At 51.4% G+C, this 26536-nt stretch overlaps 1 protein-coding gene across 1 annotated transcript; it reads left to right on the forward strand.

The window, feature by feature from the left end:
• Window positions 1–994: 994 nt before the first annotated feature.
• Window positions 995–24265, forward strand: LOC142924620 (uncharacterized). The gene is made up of 2 exons (XM_076067190.1): window positions 995–1666; window positions 17934–24265. The coding sequence occupies exon 2, from the start codon at window positions 20814–20816 to the stop codon at window positions 22428–22430; it is 1617 nt and encodes a 538-aa protein (XP_075923305.1). The 5' UTR covers window positions 995–1666; window positions 17934–20813; the 3' UTR covers window positions 22431–24265.
• The last annotated feature ends 2271 nt before the right edge of the window (window positions 24266–26536 follow it).

Raw genomic sequence — 26536 nt, forward strand, 5'->3', positions numbered from 1 at the left:
CACGCAGCAGCCCTGTCTCTGTGTACACGCAGCCCCTGTCTCTGTGTGTACACGCAGCAGCCCTGTCTCTGTGTACACGCACTCCCTGCCTCTGTGTACACGCAGCCCCTGTCTCTGTGTGTACACGCAGCCCCTGTCTCTGTGTGTACACGCAGCCCCTGTCTCTGTGTGTACACGCAGCAGCCCTGTCTCTGTGTACACGCAGCCCCTGTCTCTGTGTGTACACGCAGCCTCTGTCTCTGTGCACACGCAGCCCCTGTCTCTGTGTGTACACGCACTCCCTGCCTCTGTGTGTACACGCTGCCCCTGTCTCTGTGTGTACACGCAGCCCCTGTCTCTGTGTGTACACGCTGCCCCTGTCTCTGTGCACACGCAGCCCCTGTCTCTGTGTGTACACGCAGCAGCCCTGTCTCTGTGTGTACACGCAGCAGCCCTGTCTCTGTGTGTACACGCAGCAGCCCTGTCTCTGTGTACACGCACTCCCTGCCTCTGTGTACACGCACTCCCTGCCTCTGTGTACACGCACTCCCTGCCTCTGTGTACACGCACTCCCTGCCTCTGTGTACACGCACTCCCTGCCTCTGTGTACACGCACTCCCTGTCTCTGTGTACACGCACTCCCTGTCTCTCTGTGTGTCTCTCTCGCCGTGCGCTCGACAGGACGCACGGCGATGTCGAGACACGGCAGGGGAAGAGCGACTCGGCTCTCCACGCGGCTCGACGAGCCTCCTGCTCAACAATGCGACTCACAGGAGCGCGCTGAGCCCCCCCCCCCATCACCCTCTACCCCCCCCCCCACTTCTCCTCTAAACCTCCGCAATCACCCTGCACCACCCCCACCCTGAAACTTTGTCTGCCGTCCCCCACCCCCCCTCTACCCCCCCTCACCCACCCCCTCTCCCACCCCCTCTACTACCCCCCCTCACCCACCCCCTCTACTACCCCCTCCCCCATCCCCCCCATCCCCCCCCTCTACCACCCCCCCTCCCCCATCAACGCCCCCCACCCCACTTCTCCCCCTTCCACCTCGGATGAAAACTCCGAGCCGCCGCGACTCAGAGGCGACTGCGCGGGCGACTTCGAGTCGAGCGCCACGGCGAGTCGCATGGGGGGGCGACTGGAGAGCAACGCATCCTGCACGGCGTTGTCTACCCATGGGTATCGTCCACCTACCGGCGTCTACCCACCAGCCTTGTCCACCTACCGGCGTCCACCCACCAGCCCCGTCCACCTACCGGCGTCTACCCATCAGCCTTGTCCACCTACCGGCGTCTACCCACCAGCCCTCTCCACCTACCGGCGTCCACCCACCAACCCTCTCCACCTACCGGCGTCCACCCACCAGCCCTGTCCACCTACCGACGTCCACCCACCAGCCCTGTCCACCTACCGGCGTCTACCCACCAGCCCTCTCCACCTACCGGCGTCCACCCACCAGCCCTGTCCACCTACCGGCGTCTACCCACCAACCCTCTCCACCTACCGGCGTCCACCCACCAGCCCTGTCCACCTACCGGCGTCCACCCACCAGCCCTGTCCACCTACCGGCGTCTACCCACCAGCCCTGTCCACCTACCGGCGTCCACCCACCAGCCCTGTCCACCTACCGGCGTTCTCCTGGCCAACCCGGGATCCAACTTCACTCCGGGGACGCGAGGCCGACCAGGTGAGCGACAGGCGCAGAGCGCGCGACCGCGTGTGGGGAGCGGTGGCGCAGTGGTTGGCGCACCTCGCCCCGCACTCGGCCGCGACCCGAGGTTCATTCTCGCGCACGACTCAAGAACAGCCGCGAATATTTGAAGAAAATTCTGTCCCCTCCTCTGGGTCGACTGAGCCTTAAATGAGCACCTGCTAGCTGTCGGCGTTGGGGAAACAAAGGCGACCGGCGTGATGCTGGCTGCCCATCCCCCATGTGTGCCGTGCCGACCTTAGCTAATAGGTGCTCGCTAACAGCGCTTTGCCGCAACTGCAAGTGTCAGCTCTGCGGGGGGATCTTCGTATGCGAGTGCATTTCTGTGAATGTGTACATGTCTACGTATACACACGTACATGATGCATTTATACACACACACAGTGTACACACGCTAAAGACAAAGAGCCCCAGTGTAGCCTGCACAGACTGTTGGGACAAGTGCTGTTAGCGAGCACCTATGAAGGCCGGTACGGCGCACGAGGGTGTGGGTGGCCAGCACCACACCCGGACCGGCTTTGTCTTTCCAGTGGCGATGGGTACACATGGAGCCAGGTTCTAATTTGAGGCTGAGTCGACCAAGGGGAGGCCCAGGACCGGCTCAGAAAATCGTCAGCGGTGTTGGCCGTGAGCGGGAATCGAACTCTGTTGGGAGCCGGGTTCGTAGCGCAACGAGCTAACCGCTGCGCCACCGCTCCCTACACACATACGCACGTGTACACACATACACACGTGTACACACATACGCACGTGTACACACATACGCACGTGTACACATATACACGCACACACAGATACTTATACGCACAATGCCGATACCTGCACAGGCACAAGCACACACTAAGACAAAGATCTCCCATGTAGCCTCAGCAATCGTTGAGGGCAAGTGCTCACACGCTCACGCACAGAACTGCACGTACGAGCAAAGCGATTCGGGCTGCGTACGCGCGCACACAGACACGCGTATATGCGCATGCATTGATGCGTACACAGACATGAAGACACGCACAAAGAGCACGAAGGCGGCAGGCACACAGTGGCCTCCTCCTTCCGAATGTCACCGCGATAATCAGACGACGAGGAACACCACGACGAGGTTGAGTTGGCAGCGATGCACACGCAGAGTCAAACAACAACAATTTAAATATTAACAACATCGTGTCTGTGTGGCCTTATATATAACATACGACGTTTCAGGTCATTGCCCTTCTGCGTAGCAATTAAATCAGCAACAAGAGAGGTTAGGTTCGCAGTCTGGGACCAGGATGGGCTCGATTCGACTCCCCCGACTCAGAGTCAGAATATGTATTGGGACCTTTTTGGCAGCGTCAAAGTATAAAATAAATAAGCATAGTTTTACCCTTTCTGACAATAAAACAGGAGGCGTTAAGATGTTCAAACAAAACCATGCTCTCAGAACATATATACAATGCTCTGAGAATATATTTTTAGTTTGCATGCATACCGCAAGTCCCGCATGTGGTTAATGCAGTTCATGATTCCTTGCAAAATGTTTCCATTTGGTGTTTGAACATCTTAACACCTCCTGTTTTAATTCCAGAACGGGGAAAAGCCATCCTTATTTTTTGTGTACTTATATACGGGAGGAATCCGATGAGCTATAAAGCTCTTTTTCGCAGATGTTCAGTCACTCTCCACGCTCCTGCCCCCCCCCCCCACCACTCTCCACGCTCCTGCCCCCCACTCTCCGTGTTCACGGCGGACCTTGATTTAATGACAAACAATTAAGGCACGCGGTGAATGCCAAGAGAGGGCGGCTCATGTACCACAAACAAACAACAACAACAACTAACCTCAAGCTCATTTTTATTCTACTAGGTAAGCGCCTCACTGAGCTCCTGTGTCGCTCTTGTTCAGAAGCGACCTGCCTATCACAAATTACAGCTCAACGAAGTGGCTTATCATCATCATCATCACCACGTGGAAATTTGTAGCGGTCTTATTACGCACGGTAATTCTCAATGTGGAGGGAACAACCAGAGGATCCGGGGAAAAATCCCCGCGACCACGGGGAGAGAGACACAAATACTACAAATATTCAGCAGCAGGCGTCAGGATCGGACCCACGACCTCCTGTATACCAGGCGAGGTAGTTAACATCTCGCCACGGGAGCGCTCCAACAACAATACCATCAACAACAAAACCATCAACAACAATAACATCAACAACAAAACCATCAACAACAATACCATCAACAACAATACCATCAACAACAATACCATCAACAACAAAACCATCAACAATAATACCATCAGCAACAATGCCATCAACAACAATAACATAATCAACGATAACACCATCAACAACAATACCGTCAACAACAATAACATCATCAACAACAACAACAACACCATCAACAATAATACCATCAACAATAATACCATCAGCAACAATGCCATCAACAACAATAACATAATCAACAACAACACCATCAACAACAATACCGTCAACAACAATAACATCATCAACAACAACACCATCAACAACACCAACAACAATAATACCATCAACAACAATACTATCAACAACAATACCATCAACAACAACAATACCGTCACCAATTACAGCGCGACAACATTAGCACACACTCACTCACGCACACACACTCACGCACACACACACTCACGCACACACACACTCACACACACTCACACACACTCACGCACACACACACTCACGCACACACACACTCACACACACACACTCACACACACTCACACACACTCACTCACGCACACACACACTCACGCACACACACACTCACACACACTCACACACACTCACGCACACACACACTCACGCACACACACACTCACACACACACACTCACACACACTCACACACACTCACTCACGCACACACACTCACGCACACACACACTCACGCACACTCACGCACACACACACTCACGCACACACACACTCACACACACTCACACACACACACACTCACACACACTCACTCACGCACACACACTCTCACGCACACACACTCACACACACTCACACACACTAACACACACACTAACACACACCCGCACGCACACACACTAACACACTAACACACACTCTCACGCACACACATACACTCACACACACTCACACACACACTCACACACACTCACACACACTCACACACACTCACGCACATACACACACACTCACGCACACACACACACACTCACCCACACTCACGCTAAACACAAACTCACCCACACTCACGCACACACTCACCCACACCCACTCACACTCACTCACACCCACACACACTCACACACTCACCCACACACACAGTCACACACTCACTCACACACACTCACACACTCACCCACACACACAGTCACACACTCACCCACATCCACTCACTCACACACACTCACACACACCAAGACTAAGCGAGATATCAATATATATTATTTTGGTTGCAGCCATGAATAATAATAACACGAACACCACCACCACCCTCGACTAATTATACCGGCTCTTGTGATTGTAGGTGTTGCTGTAGTTTATTGTAGTCGATGTTGTTGTTGTTGTCGTTGTTGTTATTGTGCTTGTTGTGGTGCTTGTTGCAGCTGCAGTAGTTTTTAAGGTCGTGGTTGTAGATGTTGGCGTGGTGAACGAGTGGTGGTTACATGGTTAGTAGCTGTAGCTTCTGTGGTTGTAGTTGTTGCGATTGTTGCGATTGTTGTGGTTGTTGTAGCTGCAGTTTTTCTGGTTTCTGACTTTTGGTTTTATGAACACGCAAGAGCACGTGACCTCGACACCCACCTACGTTTACACCTACCTCACGCACACTCACGCACACTCAACTACACTCACCCACACTCACACACACTCAACTACACTCACCCACACTCACACACACTCAACTACACTCACGCACACACACTCACACACACTCAACTACACTCACGCACACACACACACTCACACACACTCAACTACACTCACACAAACTCACTCACACACACGCACACTCACACACACTCACGCACACTCACACACACTCAACTACACTCACGCACGCTCACACGCACACTCACGCACACTCACACACACTCAACTACACTCACGCACGCTCACACGCACACTCACGCACACTCACTCAGACTCACGCACACACACTCACACACACTCACACACACGCACACTCACATACTCACGCACACTCACTCACGCACACACACTCACACTCAAGGGCGCTCCAACATCACACACACTCATTCACTCGAAATCACTCTTACGAATTAATTAATTCACGTACTCATGCACTCACCCACTCTCTCGCTAACTCACGTATTAATGATCACTCATCCACTCAATTACCAAACTCACACACTCACTATCTCACTCACTCACTGACGCTGTTACAATCTCACACTCTTACTCAACCACGCATTCTCTCGCTCATTCACTCTCTCACACTCTCACTCACCCTCTCACACCCCCTTACACACTCATTAACTCACACACTCTTTCTTACACACTCGCAATTTTAACACTCACTCGCACTCACACCCTCTTACACACTCATTAACTCACACGCTCACACGCACTTTCTTACACACTCGCAATTTTAACTCTGATTCTCACCCTCTCACTCTCTCTCTCTCCACACTCACAAAGCCGCGTCTCCTCGTGCGGGCGACCAGAAGCTCTCAGCGAACAATGAGTGGTTGGGGGGAAGGGGGAGCGAGACGGGGTGGGGGCTGTGTAGGGGGGGAGGATGATGATGGGGGAGGGGGTGTAGGATGATGAGGAGGAGGAGGTGGCAGCTGGGAAGATGTGGGGGGTGAGAAGGGGGTAAGGGGGGGACTCAGAAGCTACTACACAAAAGCCGTGTGCCCTAACATACAAAGGCAAAGATCTCCCGTATAGGCTTTACCAGAATGTTGGGGCAAGTGTTGTTAGCGAGCAACGAACTATGAAGGCCGGCACGGCACACGACGGAGTGGTGTCGCCAACACCCCGAGCCCGGCCGCCTTTGTCTCCCTCGTGGCGATGTTTGCACACAACACTAGGTACTCAGTTGAGACTGAGTCGACCTATGGGAGGCCCAGGACCGGTTCAGATAATCGTCACTGGTGTATTGACCGTGGGCGGGAATCGAACTCGGGTCGCCGGGTTCGTAGCGCAGCGTAGCACTAACCGCGACACCGCCGCTCACCACTAAAAAAAAAACGACAAAGACACAGGCAAAGATCCGCCGTGTAGCCTTAGCATACTGTTGGGGCAAGTGCACACACACTCACAAACACTCCGCACCTCCGATTAGTACGGTTGGCTACGTGCGGTGCGAAAGAAGTCCAACGTACGCACAAAACACACACTTACACACAGCCTCGACACGTCCACCGTCAGCGTCCATCCCCAGCTCGCCCCCTGTCGCTCGGCGTCGCGGGGTGAGGTTCGGGGTAGCGCACACCACACAATGCGTGCGAGGATGGAGTGGGTGAGAGAAAGTTCCACTCCGAGCTCACGGCCACCAACACCGGTGACGATTGTCTTAACCGGTTGTGGGACTCCGCTAAGGTCGGCTCAGCCTCAAATGAGCATCTGGTTTCGACGATGCGGATTAAACATCGCCGCTGGGGAGACAAAGGCGGCCGGGCGTGGGGTGCTGACCAAACCGCCCCTTCGTGTCCCGTGCCCGGCCTTCATAGCGCGCTGCTGCTCGCTAACAGCACTTGCCCCAACAGTCTGTCGAGGCTACGCGGGGGATCTTTGTCTGTGTGTGTGAGAGAATGACAAAGCTTCGTCTCCCGGTGACCCCGCGAGACCCCTGGTGACCCGATTAGACCGGCCCCAGTATTCGGTCAGACAATGCTCCCCCTGCTCCCATTGTTCACTCGGGGCACACAAAGACAGCGATCCCCCGTCACAGCCTCTCCTGAATCACACCCGCGCCTCTGTCCACGCGGCCGGCCGGCGCGAATGAATTGGAAGAGTCACGCGCGGTGTGGACAGTGAATGTTGTACATTCAGCTCTAGGTTTGTTCTAGAAGGGCTACAGAGCTGAGATTTGACATCATTAAAGATGTATGGAGACATAGCCAGATGACCATAACCAGCCAAATTAATAGATGATATCACAGCTACATAGCCGAATAACAAAACTTTAATTTTATATCGCGTCATTCATGATAACTGCATCGCACAGCGCTGTACATTAAATATATATAATTGCCAAATCCGATATAGCGACAAATAGTGACGGACAGGTCCATGTTTCTAAACAGGAATACATTGATAGGCACATTCGTATTTTGATAGAATGGCAGATTCAGAGATTGTAAGGTCCGTGTGGGGACGCCCGCCTCCTGCAAACGCCCGGAAGGGTGGAACGGTCACGGCTTGAGAGCGGCTGCAGTCAACGGGGGTGGTGAGCGCCAGCGATCAGCAGGGCTGCGCCTGTAACCGCAACAGAGGGACGCCGCACGGTGACTGGGATGGCCGATCAGAGAGAGTCGCACGCTTTACGCGTGGCGGTGTTCACACGAGAAGGCGTTGTTTTTTTTTTGCAAGAACGTGGTTCTTCCGTTCGGGAACACTTTTGGCACAACGCGGAACGCGCCCCGTTATAACGCAGAACGTGCGCCCCGTTATAACGCGGAATGCGTCCCGTTATAACGCAGAACACGCACCGTAATAACGCAGAATTCGCCCAGTTATAACGCAGATCGCGCACCGTTATAACGCACAACACGCACCGTTATAACGCAGATCGCACACACCGTTATAACGCGGAACGCGCCCCGTTATAACGCGGAACGCGCCCCGTTATAACGCGGTTTCTGAACGGGCAACGACGAACTGCTCTCTTGAGCTGCGCGTCTGAGCGGTGCAGTGATCGCAGTACGCGGAGTGATGCCGTAATGCTTCATTCCGACATTCGTGCTCAAGCTACGCGCGGGCCTTTTTGATACTCGCACGCGAATATTCAAGGACTGCTCCGTGTGGAGCTGCTGAACGTTGGCCGATATCGCCCCGCCTGTTGGCTCATTCATCTCTGCCCGGCCAACAGCTGAGGTGCACGTTTATTTAACTAATAACCAGATGACTTGGTGCTGCCGATGCGCTGATAATGGCACACGAGCACAGACAGCAAAACCAACAACAACTTAAGACACATCCGTGAACAACATTACCACCATCATCATCATCATCTATGTCCGATTTAAAAGGGGCATTTCCCGAAGCGTCGCCTGTCATATAAATGTTTTTTTTTCTTTCCTTTTAATGCCACACAGTGTTATTGACGAATGTGCTGGTGATATTATTTGACGAATACATTCATTGGCTATCCAAAGGCTTCAGCGTCACACTCCACGTGGTTCACTGATGGACGCGAATCGTTTTCTACACAATCCATGGGTACGTGTCTCGGTGTGTGTTTTGAATCCCGTATAAATATTTGTAAATATATTTATTTGTTAGATATAAATATTTTTTATTATTTTCAAAAAATAAGTTCACCATTTCGGAGAGCCACGCGGTATTTGATCTCGTGTCATCGTCGTCGTGGTCACCACCGCGGGCCATCATCTATCCACTGCTGGATGGAAGAATCCCTCCACCCACGCCGTCGCCACCATCCACGGCCCCCGATCCACATCAGCTGATCCCAGCGCTCCATCTTCACGGGGTTCGTCCTCCCAAGCGCTTCAGTCTCCCGGATCCTTTGGCTGTCGATCCGTCACCAGTCTCGCCCTTCGGATATCCATCACCGCGCCCAGCTCACCCCCCAAGCCCACTTAACTTCTACACATCGCTTGAATTATTTTCAATTACATATTCGTATGGTTTATTTAATCCATTTTGCCCTCTTGCTGCCTCTGAGTGCAACAATAATATTAACGATCGTAATGATGCTAACATGGGACATTCTTCATAAAGAAGGGTAATGGCCTAAAACGTCGCCAATGTGTTAAGCTGTTGTTGTTGCTGTTCGTTGCGCTCGTGCGCCGCCGAACAACGCAGCAGCAGCAGCAGCATCAGCAGCTTCGCCAAATCATTTGTTTCACGAATAATTCGTGTGGTTTGTGGAGAGGGTCTAGCTTAGTGGCGGAGAGATGGGCTTCATTCAAGCGACATTTGTCAACACGGTTGACGAGCACATCTCCAGATTCATAGTTGACCGTTCTGGCCGATTGTGTGTCGTGGGCACCCTCCGCCACCCGACGCAGCGAAGATAGCACTCGTCATACTCTTTGGTTATTTCGGTAAAGTCACGTAGGTAGAAAAATAATAGATCACGACGTTTCGATCGCAACACAAGGAATCGTCATCAGGTGCGACAACCACAGCAAGGAAAAAAACTGTTGATAGCAGTCTTCGCTTCCGCTCGCTCGCCTGCCCGAGACTGCGTCAAGGCTCCTCGGGACAGACATCCAGGAAGTGGGACACAGACATCCAGGAAGTGGGACACAGACATCCAGGAAGTGGGGACACAGACATCCAGGAAGTGGGACACAGACATCCAGGAAGTGGGGACACAGACATCCAGGAAGTGGGACACAGACATCCAGGAAGTGGGGACACAGACATCCAGGAAGTGGGACACAGACATCCAGAAAGTGGGACACAGACATCCAGGAAGTGGGACACAGACATCCAGGAAGTGGGACACAGACATCCAGGAAGTGGGGACACAGACATCCAGGAAGTGGGACACAGACATCCAGGAAGTGGGACACAGACATCCAGGAAGTAGAACACAGACATCCAGGAAGTGGGACACAGACATCCAGGAAGTAGAACACAGACATCCAGGAAGTGGGACACAGACATCCAGGAAGTGGGGACACAGACATCCAGGAAGTGGGACACAGACATCCAGGAAGTAGAACACAGACATCCAGGAAGTAGAACACAGACATCCAGGAAGTGGGACACAGACATCCAGGAAGTGGGACACAGACATCCAGAAAGTGGGACACAGACATCCAGGAAGTGGGACACAGACATCCAGGAAGTGGGACACAGACATCCAGGAAGTAGAACACAGACATCCAGGAAGTGGGACACAGACATCCAGGAAGTGGGACACAGACATCCAGAAAGTGGGACACAGACATCCAGGAAGTGGGACACAGACATCCAGGAAGTGGGACACAGACATCCAGGAAGTGGGACACAGACATCCAGGAAGTGGGACACAGACATCCAGGAAGTGGGACACAGACATCCAGGAAGTGGGACACAGATATCCAGGAAGTGGGACACAGACATCCAGGAAGTGGGGACACAGACATCCAGGAAGTGGGACACAGACATCCAGGAAGTGGGACACAGATATCCAGGAAGTGGGACACAGATATCCAGGAAGTGGGACACAGACATCCAGGAAGTGGGGACTGTCTCTGATAGTCGATCCCCAGTCTCGGCTGACTTGCAAATGAGCAACCTCGTGCATTGCGCAAAACGATCGGCACTTGGGAGACAAAGGCGGTCGGGCGTGGTGCTGGTCACCCACCCGCTCGTGTGCCGTGCTGGCTTTTATAGGTGGTCGCAAACAGCATTTGCCCCCCCAAGGGTCTGTCCAGGCTGCCTGGGGGTGGATCTCTGACTTCGTAGCAGATGGGCAGGCGTGAAGCGAGCCGACATTTGGGCCGTCAAGTCGATACGCGGATGCATTAAGGCCGATAGCGACCTCACGCACTCAGCCAATCATCCCTTCCGGGTCGATACAATCGCTACCACTTTGACAAAGTAAACACAAGCTGACACACACGTACACCAAAAGGAAGGCGCGCGTGCACGCACAGAAGACAAAGGTCACCCGTATAGCCTCACCAGACTGTTGGGGCAAGTGCCGTTAGCGAGGAGCAGCGCCTGTGAAGGCCGGAACGGCACACGAGGGGGTGGGTGGCCAGCACCACGCCCGGCCGCCTTTGTCTTCCGTGTGGTGAGAGGTGGCGCAGTGGTTAGCGCAATGCACAGCGAACCCGGCCGTATAAGTTCGTTTCCCAGCCACGGCTCTACATTTAACTGAGCGAGCCTCCCCTAGGTCGACTCAGCCTTAACCGAATACCTGCTGGGGTGTGTTAAAAAACACACAATAATTAGCACTGAGGAGACAAAGGCGGCCGGGCGTGGTTCAGGTCACACGCACCCCCACGGGCCCTGTGCCGACTTTAGTAGGTGCTCGCGAACAGCACTTGACCATTACTGGGGATATTTACGATGATTGTATAAATCTAGACTCATCACATTCACTAATTCCCGACAAACTCCCACTCTCTCTCTCGCTCTCATTGTCTTGTAGAATTCTCGCACCGCAGCGAAAAATCAGTTCTGTCAAGCGACTCCGATTCAACTCAATTCGCCTCTACACCACGCAACGCTTCTGCGACCCAACTCTACACCCGTCTGACATCTAAACACGGCGACGAGACAAACACTCCCCGTGTTCTCGCATCGCCATAAATTTACATCCATCATCATCATCACGAGCAGCCGTAATAGCCAAGGTCAATCCACCGCTGGATGAATGACCCCTCCACCTCCTCCACCTCTTCCTGCTCATCGTCCCCAAGGCGTTTCCACTCTTCTCGCGATCCTGCGATGTAACCATGAATCCAACCCACTGCTGCGCCTTTACAAACAAAAGACACAGATACCCCGTATAGCCTTAACATACTGTTGGGGCAAGTGCTGTTAGCGAGCACTTATTACGGCCAGAACGGCACACGGGGGGTTGGAGTTACCAGCAGCACTCCCGGCCGCATTCGTCTCCGCAGTGGCAATGTTTTGACACACCGCACCAGGTATTAATTTGAGGCTGAGTCGACCTAGGGGGAGGCCCAGGAACGGTTCAGATAATCGTCACCGACGTCACCCGTGAGGGGGAATAGAACTCGGGTCGCCAGGTTTCTTAGCGCGGCGCGCTAACCGCTACACCACCTCGACACAGACACGGACACACGCATTGCGTCATCCTCTCTAAAACATCAGAGTCGTCCGTTCCACGTCCTGCAGGCGACGGAGAGGCGACGGCTATAGCACGCGTTACCTTGGGGGTAGATCTCTCGACTTTCGCTCTCCGTCGTCATCACAAACCCAATTCTCTTGCTCCTCCATTGCCATAGCTGACCCCCAACGTCTGTGCTTTTAAATGGTCTCGATTGGGAACTCGTTTCTTTGGGACTGCTCTTAATGTTTAGTTTGTTGTCCCCCCCCCCCAACACCTCCGATTGGCGCGGTTGGCTACGTACGGTGCGAAGGAAATTCAACGTACGGAATGTTTGGAACCCGTAACTGGTTCCACGTCTCGGCATCTCCAGCCTGCCATCTCCGTCCTCATCTGTCTCGGTTGTTGAAATCACCGGCGTTTAAGTGTGAATGAATATGAGTTTACAACATAATTGACGCTTAAGTGTGCATGAATGAGTTTACAACATAATTGGAATTATTTTTCTTAAGTTTCATTTGTTTTAAATCTGTAATTGTGGAATGCTAAGATGGTCTCTGCCGGCCGAATAGTTGCGACTTGTGGCTTCATCATTACGGATCCCTTCAATAACTGCCCCGAGGTACAACTTGTTCTGCACCATGACGATTGTTGCGATTGTATAAGATTCTAGTTGGCCACGTGATGCGAGTTTTAGTTGAGACACAGGGCACACATATATATGTTTTAATGAGCAGGGATTAATCATACATTTTTAATTCCCGGCGTTAATAATTAATTGATGTAGCGGCCACGTGGTGCGCATAGTGTCCTATGCCCGTGTATATATTACAAATATTATACTTTTTTAAAGTATGGGGTTATTATTACATCTGTTATTATTATTTAAACCGTGTAAGTATGCATTATATATAAATACCGAGTTTCAGAAACGTCCAAACACACAAGTGTGGGAATTCTCTTCTCATCAATGGTTGTTTTTTTATTACTCTGAATTTGCAGAGTGAGATTCATATTTCCAAGAAATCAATAATTCACGCAGGAATTAATTTAACACAATCCACAATGTATTACCTTACGATCTCTGAATCTGCCATTCTATCAAAATACGAATGTGCCTATCAATGTATTCCTGTTTAGAAACATGGACCTGTCTGTCACTATTTGTATTTATATCGGATTTGGCAATTATATATATTTAATGTACAGCGCTGTGCGATGCAGTCATCATGAATGACGCGATATAAAATTAAAGTTTTGTTATTTGGCTATGTAGCTGTGATATCATATATTAATTTGGCTGGTTATGGTCATTTGGCTATGTCTCCACACATCTATAATGATGTCAAATCTCAGCTCTGTAGCCCTTCTAGAACAAACCTAGAGCTGAATGTACAACATTCACTCTCTAAATCAAGGTCGTCTCTAGGTGTGCCATTAAACCACGTTATATTGTGTTATGGTTTATAATCGGTGGTAAAACTTCTTGTTGGGGTCGGGGTGTGGCTGCATGGTTTGGGTGAGTGATGCGTTTCGGGATTAGGGCGAACACAGTTTTCTCGCGTTCGGGTTAAGTTTGGGGTCAGTGTTAGAATTATTTTTGGGGTTGTTATGCTTTCGAGGGGTTAACCCTGTGGGTCAGGGTAATGATTGGTGTTCGGGATATCGGACCGGGATTAGAGGGATGAGGCCTTCTTGACACGATCGACGTATCGCAGATACATCTGTCCCGTCAATCCACGAATGACTCGAGAACCCACGTGGGGTGCGAGGAATAGCGATGGTGGAAAAGAAACTCTCTCCAAAGATCGAATGACGTGACCTGGAGAGCGGGCAGAGCGGCCGCTTCACGCAGGCATTGGACGACGTTGCCGTGATTGCTCGCAAGTGACCACCGTTGAGAGATGGCTCCTCCTGATGCTCCTGCTCCTCCTTCTCCTCCTGCTTCTCCTGATCCTCCTGTTCTTCCTGCTGCAAACCGTTTTCACTATAACGCGTTTTTTTCCGTTTGGGAACACTTTTCACGCAACGCGGAATGCGCACCCCGTTATAACGTGGAACGATCACCCCGTTATGACGTGGAACGATCACCCCGTTACAACGTGGAACGATCACCCCGTTACAACGTGGAACGATCACCCCGTTACAACGTGGTTTCTGAGCGGTCGACGACGAACTACTTTCTCGAGCTGCACAGCCGATGGTAATGATACGGCGACGCGTAATGATACGGTGACGCGGCGGCGTACCCTCGTCTCAGTTCTTTGTCCCCCCACGGGATGACCGCAGGACGAGTTGGGGCTGTAGTCTAAGTGCGATTCCAATTCCTCGCTCAACGCGGTTTTCTCTTAGCGCTGGCACTTTCCAGGAACGCATCCCGCATGCCGCGTCAATTGATTGGTTGAGAGATGAACGCACGATTTGGAGACGTTGCTGCTGCTGATGCATTGGTAGTGGTGCACAAGCACCGTCAACAACAACAATAACAATACTTGCATTTTATTTAGCGTAATTCATGCCAATTGCATCCCACAGCGCTGTACATTAATTATATATGTATATAAGGACCAAATCCCATATATACGTATATAAGGACCAAATCCCATATATACGTATATAAGGACCAAATCCCATATATACGTATATAAGGACCAAATCCCATATATACGTATATAAGGACCAAATCCCATATATACGTATATAAGGACCAAATCCCATATATACGTATATAAGGACCAAATCCCATATATACGTATATAAGGACCAAATCCCATATATACGTATATAAGGACCAAATCCCATATATACGTATATAAGGACCAAATCCCATATATACGTATATAAGGACCAAATCCCATATATACGTATATAAGGACCAAATCCCATATATACGTATATAAGGACCAAATCCCATATATACGTATATAAGGACCAAATCCCATATACGCGAACAACAGCAACAACAACACCGCTACGTGTGAGTGGCCGGCCTTACAATAGCTCAATTTAATTACTGGCGACGTTTCGGGCGATGGCTATGAAGAAGAGGGATTGTCCGAAACGTCGCCTATTACGTACTTGTAGGGTTTTCTTTTTTATTCAGGGTCACACGCACACGCGGTGCTATTGAGAGACGTGATGATGATGATGATTCACAACACAGATGAAGCTGACATCACCTACACACCTTTAACTCGCCTTTGAACGCCGGCACGGCACGCCAGGGAGTGGCCAGCACCACGCCCGACCGCCTTTGTCTCCCCTGTGGCGATGTTTTGCACATCGCATCAGATCACTAATTTGAGGCTGAGTCGACCTAGGGGAGGCCCGAGACCGGTTCAGATAATCGTCACTGATGTTGGCCGTGAGCGGGAATCGAACTCGGGTCGCCAGGTTCGTAGCGCAGCGCGCTAACGGCTACTCTCCACTACACACGCATGCACACCCGCACACACACGCACACACACACCCGCACTCACACCCGCGCGCACACACACGTACGCACACACTGACACGCTCACACGCACACACACTAACACACACCCGCACGCACACACACTAACACACACACAAACACACGCACACACACTAACACACACCCGCACGCACACACACTAACACACACCCGCACGCACACACACGTACGCACACTCACACGCTCACACGCACACACACTAACACACACACTAACACACACCCGCACGCACACACACTAACACACACACACTAACGCACACTAACACACACACACACACTAACACACACCCGCACGCACACACACTAACACACACACACACGCACACACACTAACACACTCCCGCACGCACACACACTAACACACACCCGCACGCACACACACGTACGCACACTCACACGCTCACACGCACACACACTAACACACACACTAACACACACCCGCACGCACACACACTAACACACACACTAACACACACACACACTAACACACACCCGCACGCACACACACTAACACACACACGCAGACGCACGGGAGAGCGTCACAAGGAGCCCCCCTCCCCTCCCCCCGTGAGACGCGGACTGTCATCGCAAAGGGCGGTCGGGAATCGGCTCGCAGATGTTTGAAAGCAAAAGAGACTCGGGCCACGCATTGTGACCAGAGGGGGTAGGGGGCTGGGTAGTGGAGGGGGGGGGGCGTGGGTGGAGAGAGGGGGCGATGATACTGAGTGCGTCGTGAACCCCGAACCCTAACCCTGTCCTCCCCCCCTCAACCTGACATCTGCCCCCCCCTACACCACCCCCCCCAATCCCCATCCTACACCCCTCCTCCACTCCCAATCACGACCCACGGCGCCCCTAGAAGCAGATGGCAAGCCTCGGCGTGCGCGTATGTGTGTGTATGTACGTGTGCGTGCGTGTACGTGTGTACGTGTGTGTGTACGTGTGTGTAGCGGTTAGCGCGCTGCGCTATGAACCTGGCGACCCGGGTTCGATTCCCGCTCACGGCCAACACCAGTGACGATTATCTGAACCGGTCCCGGGCCTCCCCTAGGTCGACTCAGCCTCAAATGAGTACCTGGTGCGGTGTGTAAACATCGCGACTAGGGAGACAAAGGCGGTCGGGCGTGGTGCTGGCCACCCACCCCCTCGTGTACCGTTCCGGCCCTCATAGGTGCTCGCTAACAGCACTTGCCCCTACAGTCTGTTAAGGCTATATGGGGGATTTTTATCTTTACGTGTGTATGTGCGTGTGTGTATGTGCGTGTGTGTATGTACGTGTGTACGTGTGTGTATGTACGTGTGTGTGCGTGCGTGTACGTGCGTGTCTAAGAGGGATTTGGGGAGCGTTGGCGCAGTGGTTGGCACGCTGCGCTACGAACCCGGCGAGCCGAGATGGATTCCCGCTCACGACCAATGCCGGTGACGAATCCTGGATCTGAACCGGTCCATGGCCTCCTCTAGGTCGACTCGGCCTCAATTGAGTGCGGGGCCATCAACGTCACGGCCTTCATAGGTTGCTCGACAACATCGCACTTGTCCCAAAAGTGGGTCGAGGCTTCGCGGGGGATCTTTGTCTGTGTACGCGCGGCAGTGCACACGCACACGCGTCGTGCGGATTATTTTCCGCACGCGGAGACGGAGCGGTGATGACACCGGCTCTCGCGAGCAGGAAGCTGGGCGGATTGTGGCAGGCTGGGATCGTGAGAGGTGGTGGCGGCGGCTCGGGGGAGACCTTCATCCAGCAGTGGATCGACCATGGCTGATGACGATGATTTAGTTTATTATTGGAATTAATTATTAATTCACCGCCTGTCTCTATTGTCATCACAGTTCCAGAGGCGAATTCCCCCCCACCCCCTCGTCGTCCTGGAAGGACAGAGCGACTTCTTCATTCGGGAATGAATCCACGGTGAGTGACGTGCAGCGCTACAATTTCCCGGGCTCAGAGGCGGGCTGTGAAGAGGGGCCGTTGCCCGAAACGTCTCCAATTTAATTAATTTGTTTTAAGGCCACAATCTTGTCGACGAGTGCGTTCATTTTTATTGGGGGTGGGTTTTGGTGAGCAATTAAAAAAAATCTCTCGACTTGTTAAAAGTGTATTCAAATAATCCTCATTGATCACTTACGGAGGCCCCATTGAGTCTCACGACTCCTTGTTAGGAGGGTGCTGCTACATTGGGGATGTGTGGCCATGAATTCCACTCATGAGAATTTGCTGGCTTCGTGTGGATCTATGGGTCCCTGCGTGAGTCTAGGTGTGTCTCTGTGTTAAGTCTGTGGGTCTCTGTGTGAGTCTAACGGGTCCCTCTGTGTTCAGTCTGTGGGTCTCTGTGTGAGTCTGTGGGTCTCTGTGTGAGTCTAACGGGTCTCTCTGTGTTAAGTCTGTGGGTCTCTGTGTGAGTCTGTGGGTCTCTGTGTGAGTCTAACGGGTCTCTCTGTGTTAAGTCTGTGGATCTCTGTGTGAGTCTGTGGGTCTCTGTGTGAGTCTAACGGGTCTCTCTGTGTTAAGTCTGTGGGTCTCTGTGTGAGTCTAACGGGTCTCTCTGTGTTAAGTCTGTGGGTCTCTGTGTGAGTCTGTGGGTCTCTGTGTGAGTCTAACGGGTCTCTCTGTGTTAAGTCTGTGGGTCTCTGTGTGAGTCTGTGGGTCTCTGTGTGAGTCTAACGGGTCTCTCTGTGTTAAGTCTGTGGGTCTCTGTGTGAGTCTGTGGGTCTCTCTGTGTTAAGTCTGTGGGTCTCTGTGTGAGTCTGTGGGTCTCTGTGTGAGTCTGCGGGTCTCTGTGTGAGTCTGTGGGTCTCTGTGTGAGTCTGTGGGTCTCTGTGTGAGTCTGTGGGTCTCTGTGTGAGTCTAACGGGTCTCTCTGTGTTAAGTCTGTGGGTCTCTGTGTGAGTCTGTGGGTCTCTCTGTGTTAAGTCTGTGGGTCTCTCTGTGAGTCTGTGGGTCTCTGTGTGAGTCTGCGGGTCTCTGTGTGAGTCTGTGGGTCTCTGTGTGAGTCTGTGGGTCTCTGTGTGAGTCTGTGGGTCTCTATGAATTCCACTCACGGCGCTTTGGTGGCTTCGTGCGTTTGGGAGAATGCTCAGACAACCCACGACGCGCGACGGCTCCAGTCGCCACACAGATGGATTTAATCAGGGTTAGCTTCCGAGATCCGACGATAGCGCGGCACGTTTGGCTGCACGATTTTATTCGCCCGGTGGGAAGGTTGCCCAACTTTGAGCGGTTTCCCCAAATCGGAGTCACCTTCCGACAGCGGCCTTCTGCGGCGCCCGTGCGATCTGATTCGTCCGCGCTGATTCCACAGCCGCGTTGCGATCCTTTGAGCGAGCGAATTACGCAGTGGTGCACGAAGCACAATGAACAATACACAAACTAAACTCACGGACGTTCGTTAGTAACGGTGTGTGGCCTTAAAAACAGTATATATGTGATAGGCGACGTTTCGGGCAATGGCCCTTCTTCACAGCAGATACATAGAGTGGTGGGTAGAGAGACAGAGTGGATGGTAGTAGTTTGCGACTGCACTTGTTCACAACATTCGGCCCTGATGATGCGAATCACATTTCTAACAATGTGTTCTGATGACCCGCTGTTTAAATAGGCGTGCGAATAGTTAAGAGTAATACTGCAGAGGCAATTCGGTAACGAACAAACCCTTCAATAATAAAAACCGATTACGCTACGAAATACAAGCAATGGTTTTAACAGTTAAATTATGCAGAGTTGCTGGCACATTGCATTGATTTTCCCGGTCAACAGTTAACCAATCAAATCGCCCTTACTCAAATAAAAATTAGCGATCCGGAGTCGCCAGCGATTGACTTAGTTTAGCAACACAATCGCTATCTAAATCGCTTGCGACTCAATCGCCCGCAACTGCTTTGTCCAAATCTGAGCGAGTGGTTTGCGCAGTGAGGCCCGTTACACTGCGGGTCCAGGATCGTCACGGCCAATCAGACACAATGGGTCGCTAAATTACACCCGATGAAAGACGCCACTGTTAATCGGTCGCGTCTTCATCATCATCATCATCCTCGTCGTCAGTCCACTGCTGGACCGCGTTAGGTGGCGACACGTGATGGAGGGAAGCCTTCATCCAGCAGTTGATAGACAATGGCTCAGGTAGACAAAGTGCAGGTCACGGACGTCTCGTTCTGACGTTGTGGGGATGTTAATGACGTTCGTGTGGGGCTTACGATGTTCAGCGTTTTGAGATGCAATTTACACAAAGGACGCGAAATTAAAACTAAATAATAATTGATAATTATAATATTGAGGCCGTCTGTTGGCCGAAATGGAGACTCCAATCGAGTACTTCGCCAATTTTATTTTGTCGGTGGTAAGATCGGTCAAGTCAAATAGCTGCTAAATTTCTCCCGAGGTTTGGCAATGTATTTATACTGCTTCCTGCAATTATAATGCGGACGAGGAGGAGGGATCACCGGGGTCTGTCACTCAGGCAATCAGTGTATCACTCAGGAATCAGTGTATCGTTCAGGAATCAGTGTTTCACTCAGGAATCAGTGTATCACTCAGGAATCAGTGTATCATTCAGGAATCAGTATATCACTCAGGAATCAGTGTATCACTCATAGAATCAGTGTATCACTCAGGAATCAGTATATCACTCAGGAATCAGTGTATCACTCAGGAATCAGTGTATCACTCAGCAATCAGTGTATCACTCAGGGAATCAGTGTATCACTCAGGAATCAATGTATCACTCAGGGAATCAGTGTATCACTCAGGGCATCAGAATATCACTCAGGGAATCAGTGTATCACTCAGGAATCAGTGTATCATTCAGGAATCAGTGTATCACTCAGGAATCAGTGTATCACTCAGGAATCAGTGTATCACTCATGGAATCAGTGTATCACTCAGGAATCAGTGTATCACTCAGGAATCAGTGTATCACTCAGGAAATCAGTGTATCACTCAGGAATCAGTGTATCACTCAGGGAATCAGTGTATCACTCAGGGCATCAGAATATCACTCAGGGAATCAGTGTATCACTCAGGAATCAGTGTATCATTCAGGAATCAGTGTATCACTCAGGAATCAGTGTATCACTCAGGAATCAGTGTATCATTCAGGGAATCAGTATATGACTCAGAAAATCAGTGTATCACTCAGGAATCATTGTATCACTCAGGAATCAGTGTATCACTCAGGAATCAGTGTATCATTCAGGAATCAGTGTATCATTCAGGTAATCAGTGTATCACTCAGAAATCAGTGTATCACTCAGGAATCAGTGTATCACTCAGGAATCAGTGTATTACTCAGGGAATCAGTGTATCACTCAGGAATCAGTGTATCACTCAGGGAATCAGTGTATCACTCAGGAATCAGTGTATCACTCAGGAATCAGTGTATCACTCAGGGCATCAGAATATCACTCAGGGAATCAGTGTATCACTCAGGAATCAGTGTATCATTCAGGAATCAATGTATCACTCAGGAATCAGTGTATCACTCAGGAATCAGTGTATCATTCAGGGAATCAGTGTATCATTCAGGGAATCAGTGTATCACTAAGAAAATCAGTGTATCACTCGGGAATCAGTGTATTACTCAGGAATCGGTGTATCACTCAGGAATCAGTGTATCATTCAGGAATCAGTGTATCATTCAGGAATCACTGTATCATTCAGGAATCAGTGTATCATTCAGGAATCAGCGTATCACTCAGGGATCAGTGTATCACTCAGGGATCAGTGTATCACTCAGGAATCAGTGTATCACTCAGGAATCAGTGTATCATTCAGGGAATCAGTGTATCACTCAGGAATCAGTGTATCACTCAGCGAATGAGTGTATCACTCAAGAATCAGTGTTTCACTCAGGAATCAGTGCATCACTCAGCAATCAGTGTATCACTCAGGAATCAGTGTATCACTCAGGAATCAATGTATCACTCAGGAATCAGTGTATCACTCAGGGAATCAGTGTTTCATTCAGGAATCAGTGCATCACTCAGGAATCAGTGTATCACTCAGGAATCAGTGTATCACTCAGGAATCAGTGTATCACTCAGAGAATCAGTGTATCACTCAGGAATCAGTGTATCACTCAGGAATCAGTGTATCACTTAGGGAATCAGTGTATCACTCAGGAATCAGTGTATCACTCAGGGAATCAGTTTATCACTCAGGAATCAGTGTATCACTCAGGGCATCAGTGTATCACTCAGGGCATCAGTGTATCATTCAGGAATCAGTGTATCACTCAGGAATCAGTGTATCACTCAGGAATCAGTGTATCACTCAGAGAATCAGTGTATCACTCAGGAATCAGTGTATCACTCAGGAATCAGTGTATCACTTAGGGAATCAGTGTATCACTCAGGAATCAGTGTATCACTCAGGAATCAGTGTATCACTCAGGGAATCAGTTTATCACTCAGGAATCAGTGTATCACTCAGGAATCAGCGTATCACTCAGGGCATCAGTGTATCACTCAGGGCATCAGTGTATCACTCAGGAATCAGTGTATCACTCAGGAATCAGTGTATCACTCAGGAATCAGTGTATCACTCAGGAATCAGATAAACTCGCGGGCGCAGCTTTTCCTGCCGGAACAGCGCCACGGAGTCGTCACGATTCTGTCGCTCGCGATTAAACCGCACGAGACAATCGGTCCACCGCACCCACCCACGATTCCCTACCAATCTTCCCCATTCCAATGATTTTGTTCCCGGTGTTGCGCTTGCGATGCATGAATCGCTTACAGCGGCACGCGAATCGAATCGTTATTTGTTCGATTGAAAATGTGAACGCGCATCCGCTCACAGAAACAGACAAAGACCCCCACCCCCCACCGTATAGCCTTCGCAGACTGTTGGGGCAAGTGCTGTGAGCGAGCACCTGGCGACGGCCTGCACGGCGCACGAGGAGGTGGGTGGCCAGCACCACGCCCGACCATACTTCACCGCGCGGGTTATTTCGGATGGGTGAATGTGAGTGGTGGGGGGGCATAGGCGTACGGTACAACAATGCATGTTGCAGCACTCTTCACGATGGTCGCCACGCGGCAGGCGAGATGATCTCAGTGTGAACTTTGCGAGATCCGGCGATGCCAAGCGCATCGCGGGAAATGTATTCGAGTTACGACGCAGAGGTGCGATCAATACGCCGATTAAGTATTTTGCAATTAAGAAAAACGACGCATACGCTGAAGAGGAAGCAGGGTGATGCGTGGGTAAGCGCGGGTTGAAGTACTGATTACGTCTCCAAGTAAAATTTAAAAAAAAGATGGCTTTTAAACGATGACGCGTTCAAGTGTCGATCGTATTGCGATGGTGTGAAGCTGACGAAGCGAGATGACGCGTCCTCTGCGTGCCCTGTCGGGGAAGACTTCGTGGTAGCGATCGAAGATGCAGGTGCCGACACGCACAGGTGAGCGATTGTGAGCGAGAGAGTCACGCCACAGAGGGCAGCACCACGTCTATGACGTCGGTTATCGTGCACACTCAGCGCGGCCTGTCCGCTAACCGCAATCGACTTCGCTGTGCGATTGATCGATATGTCGACGGTCTGTCTCGCCACTCGAAAAATAGATTAATGAATACAGCTGTTGTTTAAACAGCCTATTGTTATTATTCCTAGTGTTTATATGGTTGCGAACATTATAGATAAGTTGTTTTTTTTGCGGGCGAATGTGGTGGAATTCCTAAGCCACAGACGGTAGTAGTGGGATCGCTGATCACAATCCCTATCGCCTCCAACGCAGCAGCATTAATTAATCAATTGCTCGGTTGCTTTAATTAGTTACGCACACAATCACTATTATATTGTTATGCGGGCGCAGAAGTACAATTATATATTTTACATTTACAGCCGCGTTGTCAATCCACTGCTGGATGAAGGCCTCTCACCAACGGCCCGTGTCGGTCGTGGGGGTTTTTTGACCATACTTCACCACGCTGGTCAGTGCGTGTTGGTGACGGGGGGGGGGCTGCAGTGGGGCACTGGAATTTTGTTTTGAAGAGGGGCCATTGCACCGAAACGTCGAATGTGTTGGTACTTTTGCGGTCGCTAATCGGTTGGTATGTCGTCCCACGTGCAACGCATGTAAACATGTATGTATATATGTGTGCGTTTTTACATGAGAAAAAATCATTCAGTAATAAAGAATAATAAAATATAAATAATGGAAAATAATTATAACCGTGGTCTGCTTTTGTTCGCGGCTGTGTGAATCTTGCATTGTGGAACACGTGTGATGCATCAATAAGCGCGAGAGAGTGTGTGTTAAAGTCGATAAGAGGATATTTGTATTTTTCTGTGTGTACGTATTGGAGTAAGCGCTGTTAGCGAGCACCTATTAAGGTCGGCGCAGCGCACGAAATGGAGTGGTGTGGGCCAAAGACTACGCTCGGACTCCTTTGTCTTCCCCCGCTACCCGCTAACAGCACTTTCCCCCAAAATCTGTTAAGGCTATACGGGCACCTTTATCTTTGTACCATTGCATGAAATTCGCGCGATTCGCTGGCGCAGTGCATAGCGCAGTGCGCCACGATGCCGCCACCCGAGTTCGATCCCGGGACATGGCGAGCATCAATGTGAAACCGGCTCCCCGGGCCACCTCTAGGTCGACCCAGCATTAAAATGTGGTACCTGGGGGGAGACAAAGGCGGCCGTGCGTGGTTCTTGCCACACCAACCCTGCAGCGCGCGCAGTGCCGGCACTTATTAGTAAATAAGTGCTCGCTCACCGCACGTGTCGCCCCCCTTCCCCCCCAATAATCTCATGAACATCATAAAAAATATATCAATCATCATGAGCCGTGATCAATCCACTGCTGGATGAAGCCATCGGCTCGTCTCACGACACTGTGATGTTAGCGATCCGCCGCTCCACTCGCGCGCCATCGCTCCATCTCCTCCCCGCCGCCGCCGTCGTTTCGAGCGGCGTCCTCATTCAAGACGAAGGTCACAATTAGAGGGTCAGGGTGACCCAGTGACACAGACACAGAGACAGTGGAGAGGGGGGGAGAGGGGGGGAGAGGGGGAGCCCCCCCCCACGCCCGGCCTCAGTGACGTCACCGCGAAACTGAGCACTGCGGCAAATCCTGCCGCAGTGAACCCCCTCCACACACAGACACAGACAAAGGTGCCCCGCGTAGCCTCCGACTGCCTGGTCGGGGCAAGTGCTGTAGGTGACCGGCAACCACACAAACATACAAAGACGTAGAGACGCAACACCCTGACGCGTACACACAAAGACAAAGGTTCATCCTCCACCCCACACCCGTATAGACAACACGGACTGGAGGGGCAAGTGCTGTTCGCGAGAACCTACGAAGGCCGACACGGCGCACGAGAGGGTGGTGCGGTCAGAACCACGCCCGGCCGCCTTTGTCTCCCCGCTGTTGTTTTTTTTTATAGACACGGCACGGCAGGTGCTCGCTTGAGATCGAGTCCAATATCGATGCTGACACTCGCCACTGCTGTTCGCGGTGAGCGGGAATCGAACACGGAACGCCGGGTTCGGTAGCGCGGTGCGCTAACCACTGCGCCACCGCTCCACAAAGGCATGGGGACTCCCGCACAGCCCATACGGACTGTTGGGCCGAGTGTTGTTAGCGAGCACCTATTAAGAGCGGACAGGACATACGCACGCACATACAAGACAAAGATACCCCATATGTGTCCGATTAGCACGGTTGGCTACGTACGGTGCAAAAGAAGTTCAACATACATAACAGACTATTGGGGAAAGGGCTGTTTGCGAGCACCTACAAAGACTGGAACGGCACACGAGGGGGTGGGTGGACAGCACTACGCCCGACCGCCTTTGTCTTCCTAGTGGCGATGTTTTACGCACCACGCCGTGAGCGGGAATCGAACTCAGGTGGCCGGGTTCGTAGCGTAGCGCGCTAATGGCTACACTTCAGATGCCCAGATGCATACAAAGACAAAGACACACACATACACACGGACAGACACGGACACACAAATGACGCATCACGAGAAACACGCGCTTTCCTTTCGTACGACAGTAGACTAGCCCAAGTCTCCATTAACATCACCACCTATCACCACCAGCATCACCATTATCATCACCACCACCATCACCACCACCATCATCATCATCACCACCACCACTACCATCACCACCACCACCACTACCGACGGCAGCAGCTCGTCTCAGGGTGTGGATCGTGACACCGCCGACCTGGGACGACTTTCATTCCCCAGCTGTTGGCTGGCCCCGTTTGAGCTACGCGCAGCTCTGCTGCAGTGAACGACCACGGCCCAAAGACCCCGAACGCCACGTCCAACGCGACACGGCCACGACTTCAGGCCACTTCGTTTGTCATGGTGCTGATGCTGCTGCTGCTGCTTCCGCGTTAGCACGGGTGCACAAGTCAATGACGACCACGCTGCGTGGCCTTCACAGAATGTAAGAGGCGACGTTTCGGGCAACGTC

Source organism: Petromyzon marinus, chromosome 15 (genome assembly GCF_048934315.1).
Source record: "Petromyzon marinus isolate PM22_M1 ecotype Great Lakes invasive population chromosome 15, UKy_Petmar_22M1.pri1.0, whole genome shotgun sequence".
Classification (NCBI taxonomy): Eukaryota; Metazoa; Chordata; class Hyperoartia; order Petromyzontiformes; family Petromyzontidae; genus Petromyzon; species Petromyzon marinus.

Excerpts from the sequence above, each read along its gene's own strand:
- LOC142924620 (XM_076067190.1), top strand. The coding sequence starts at position 20,814 with ATGTATCACTCAGGGAATCAGTGTATCACTCAGGGCATCAGAATATCA.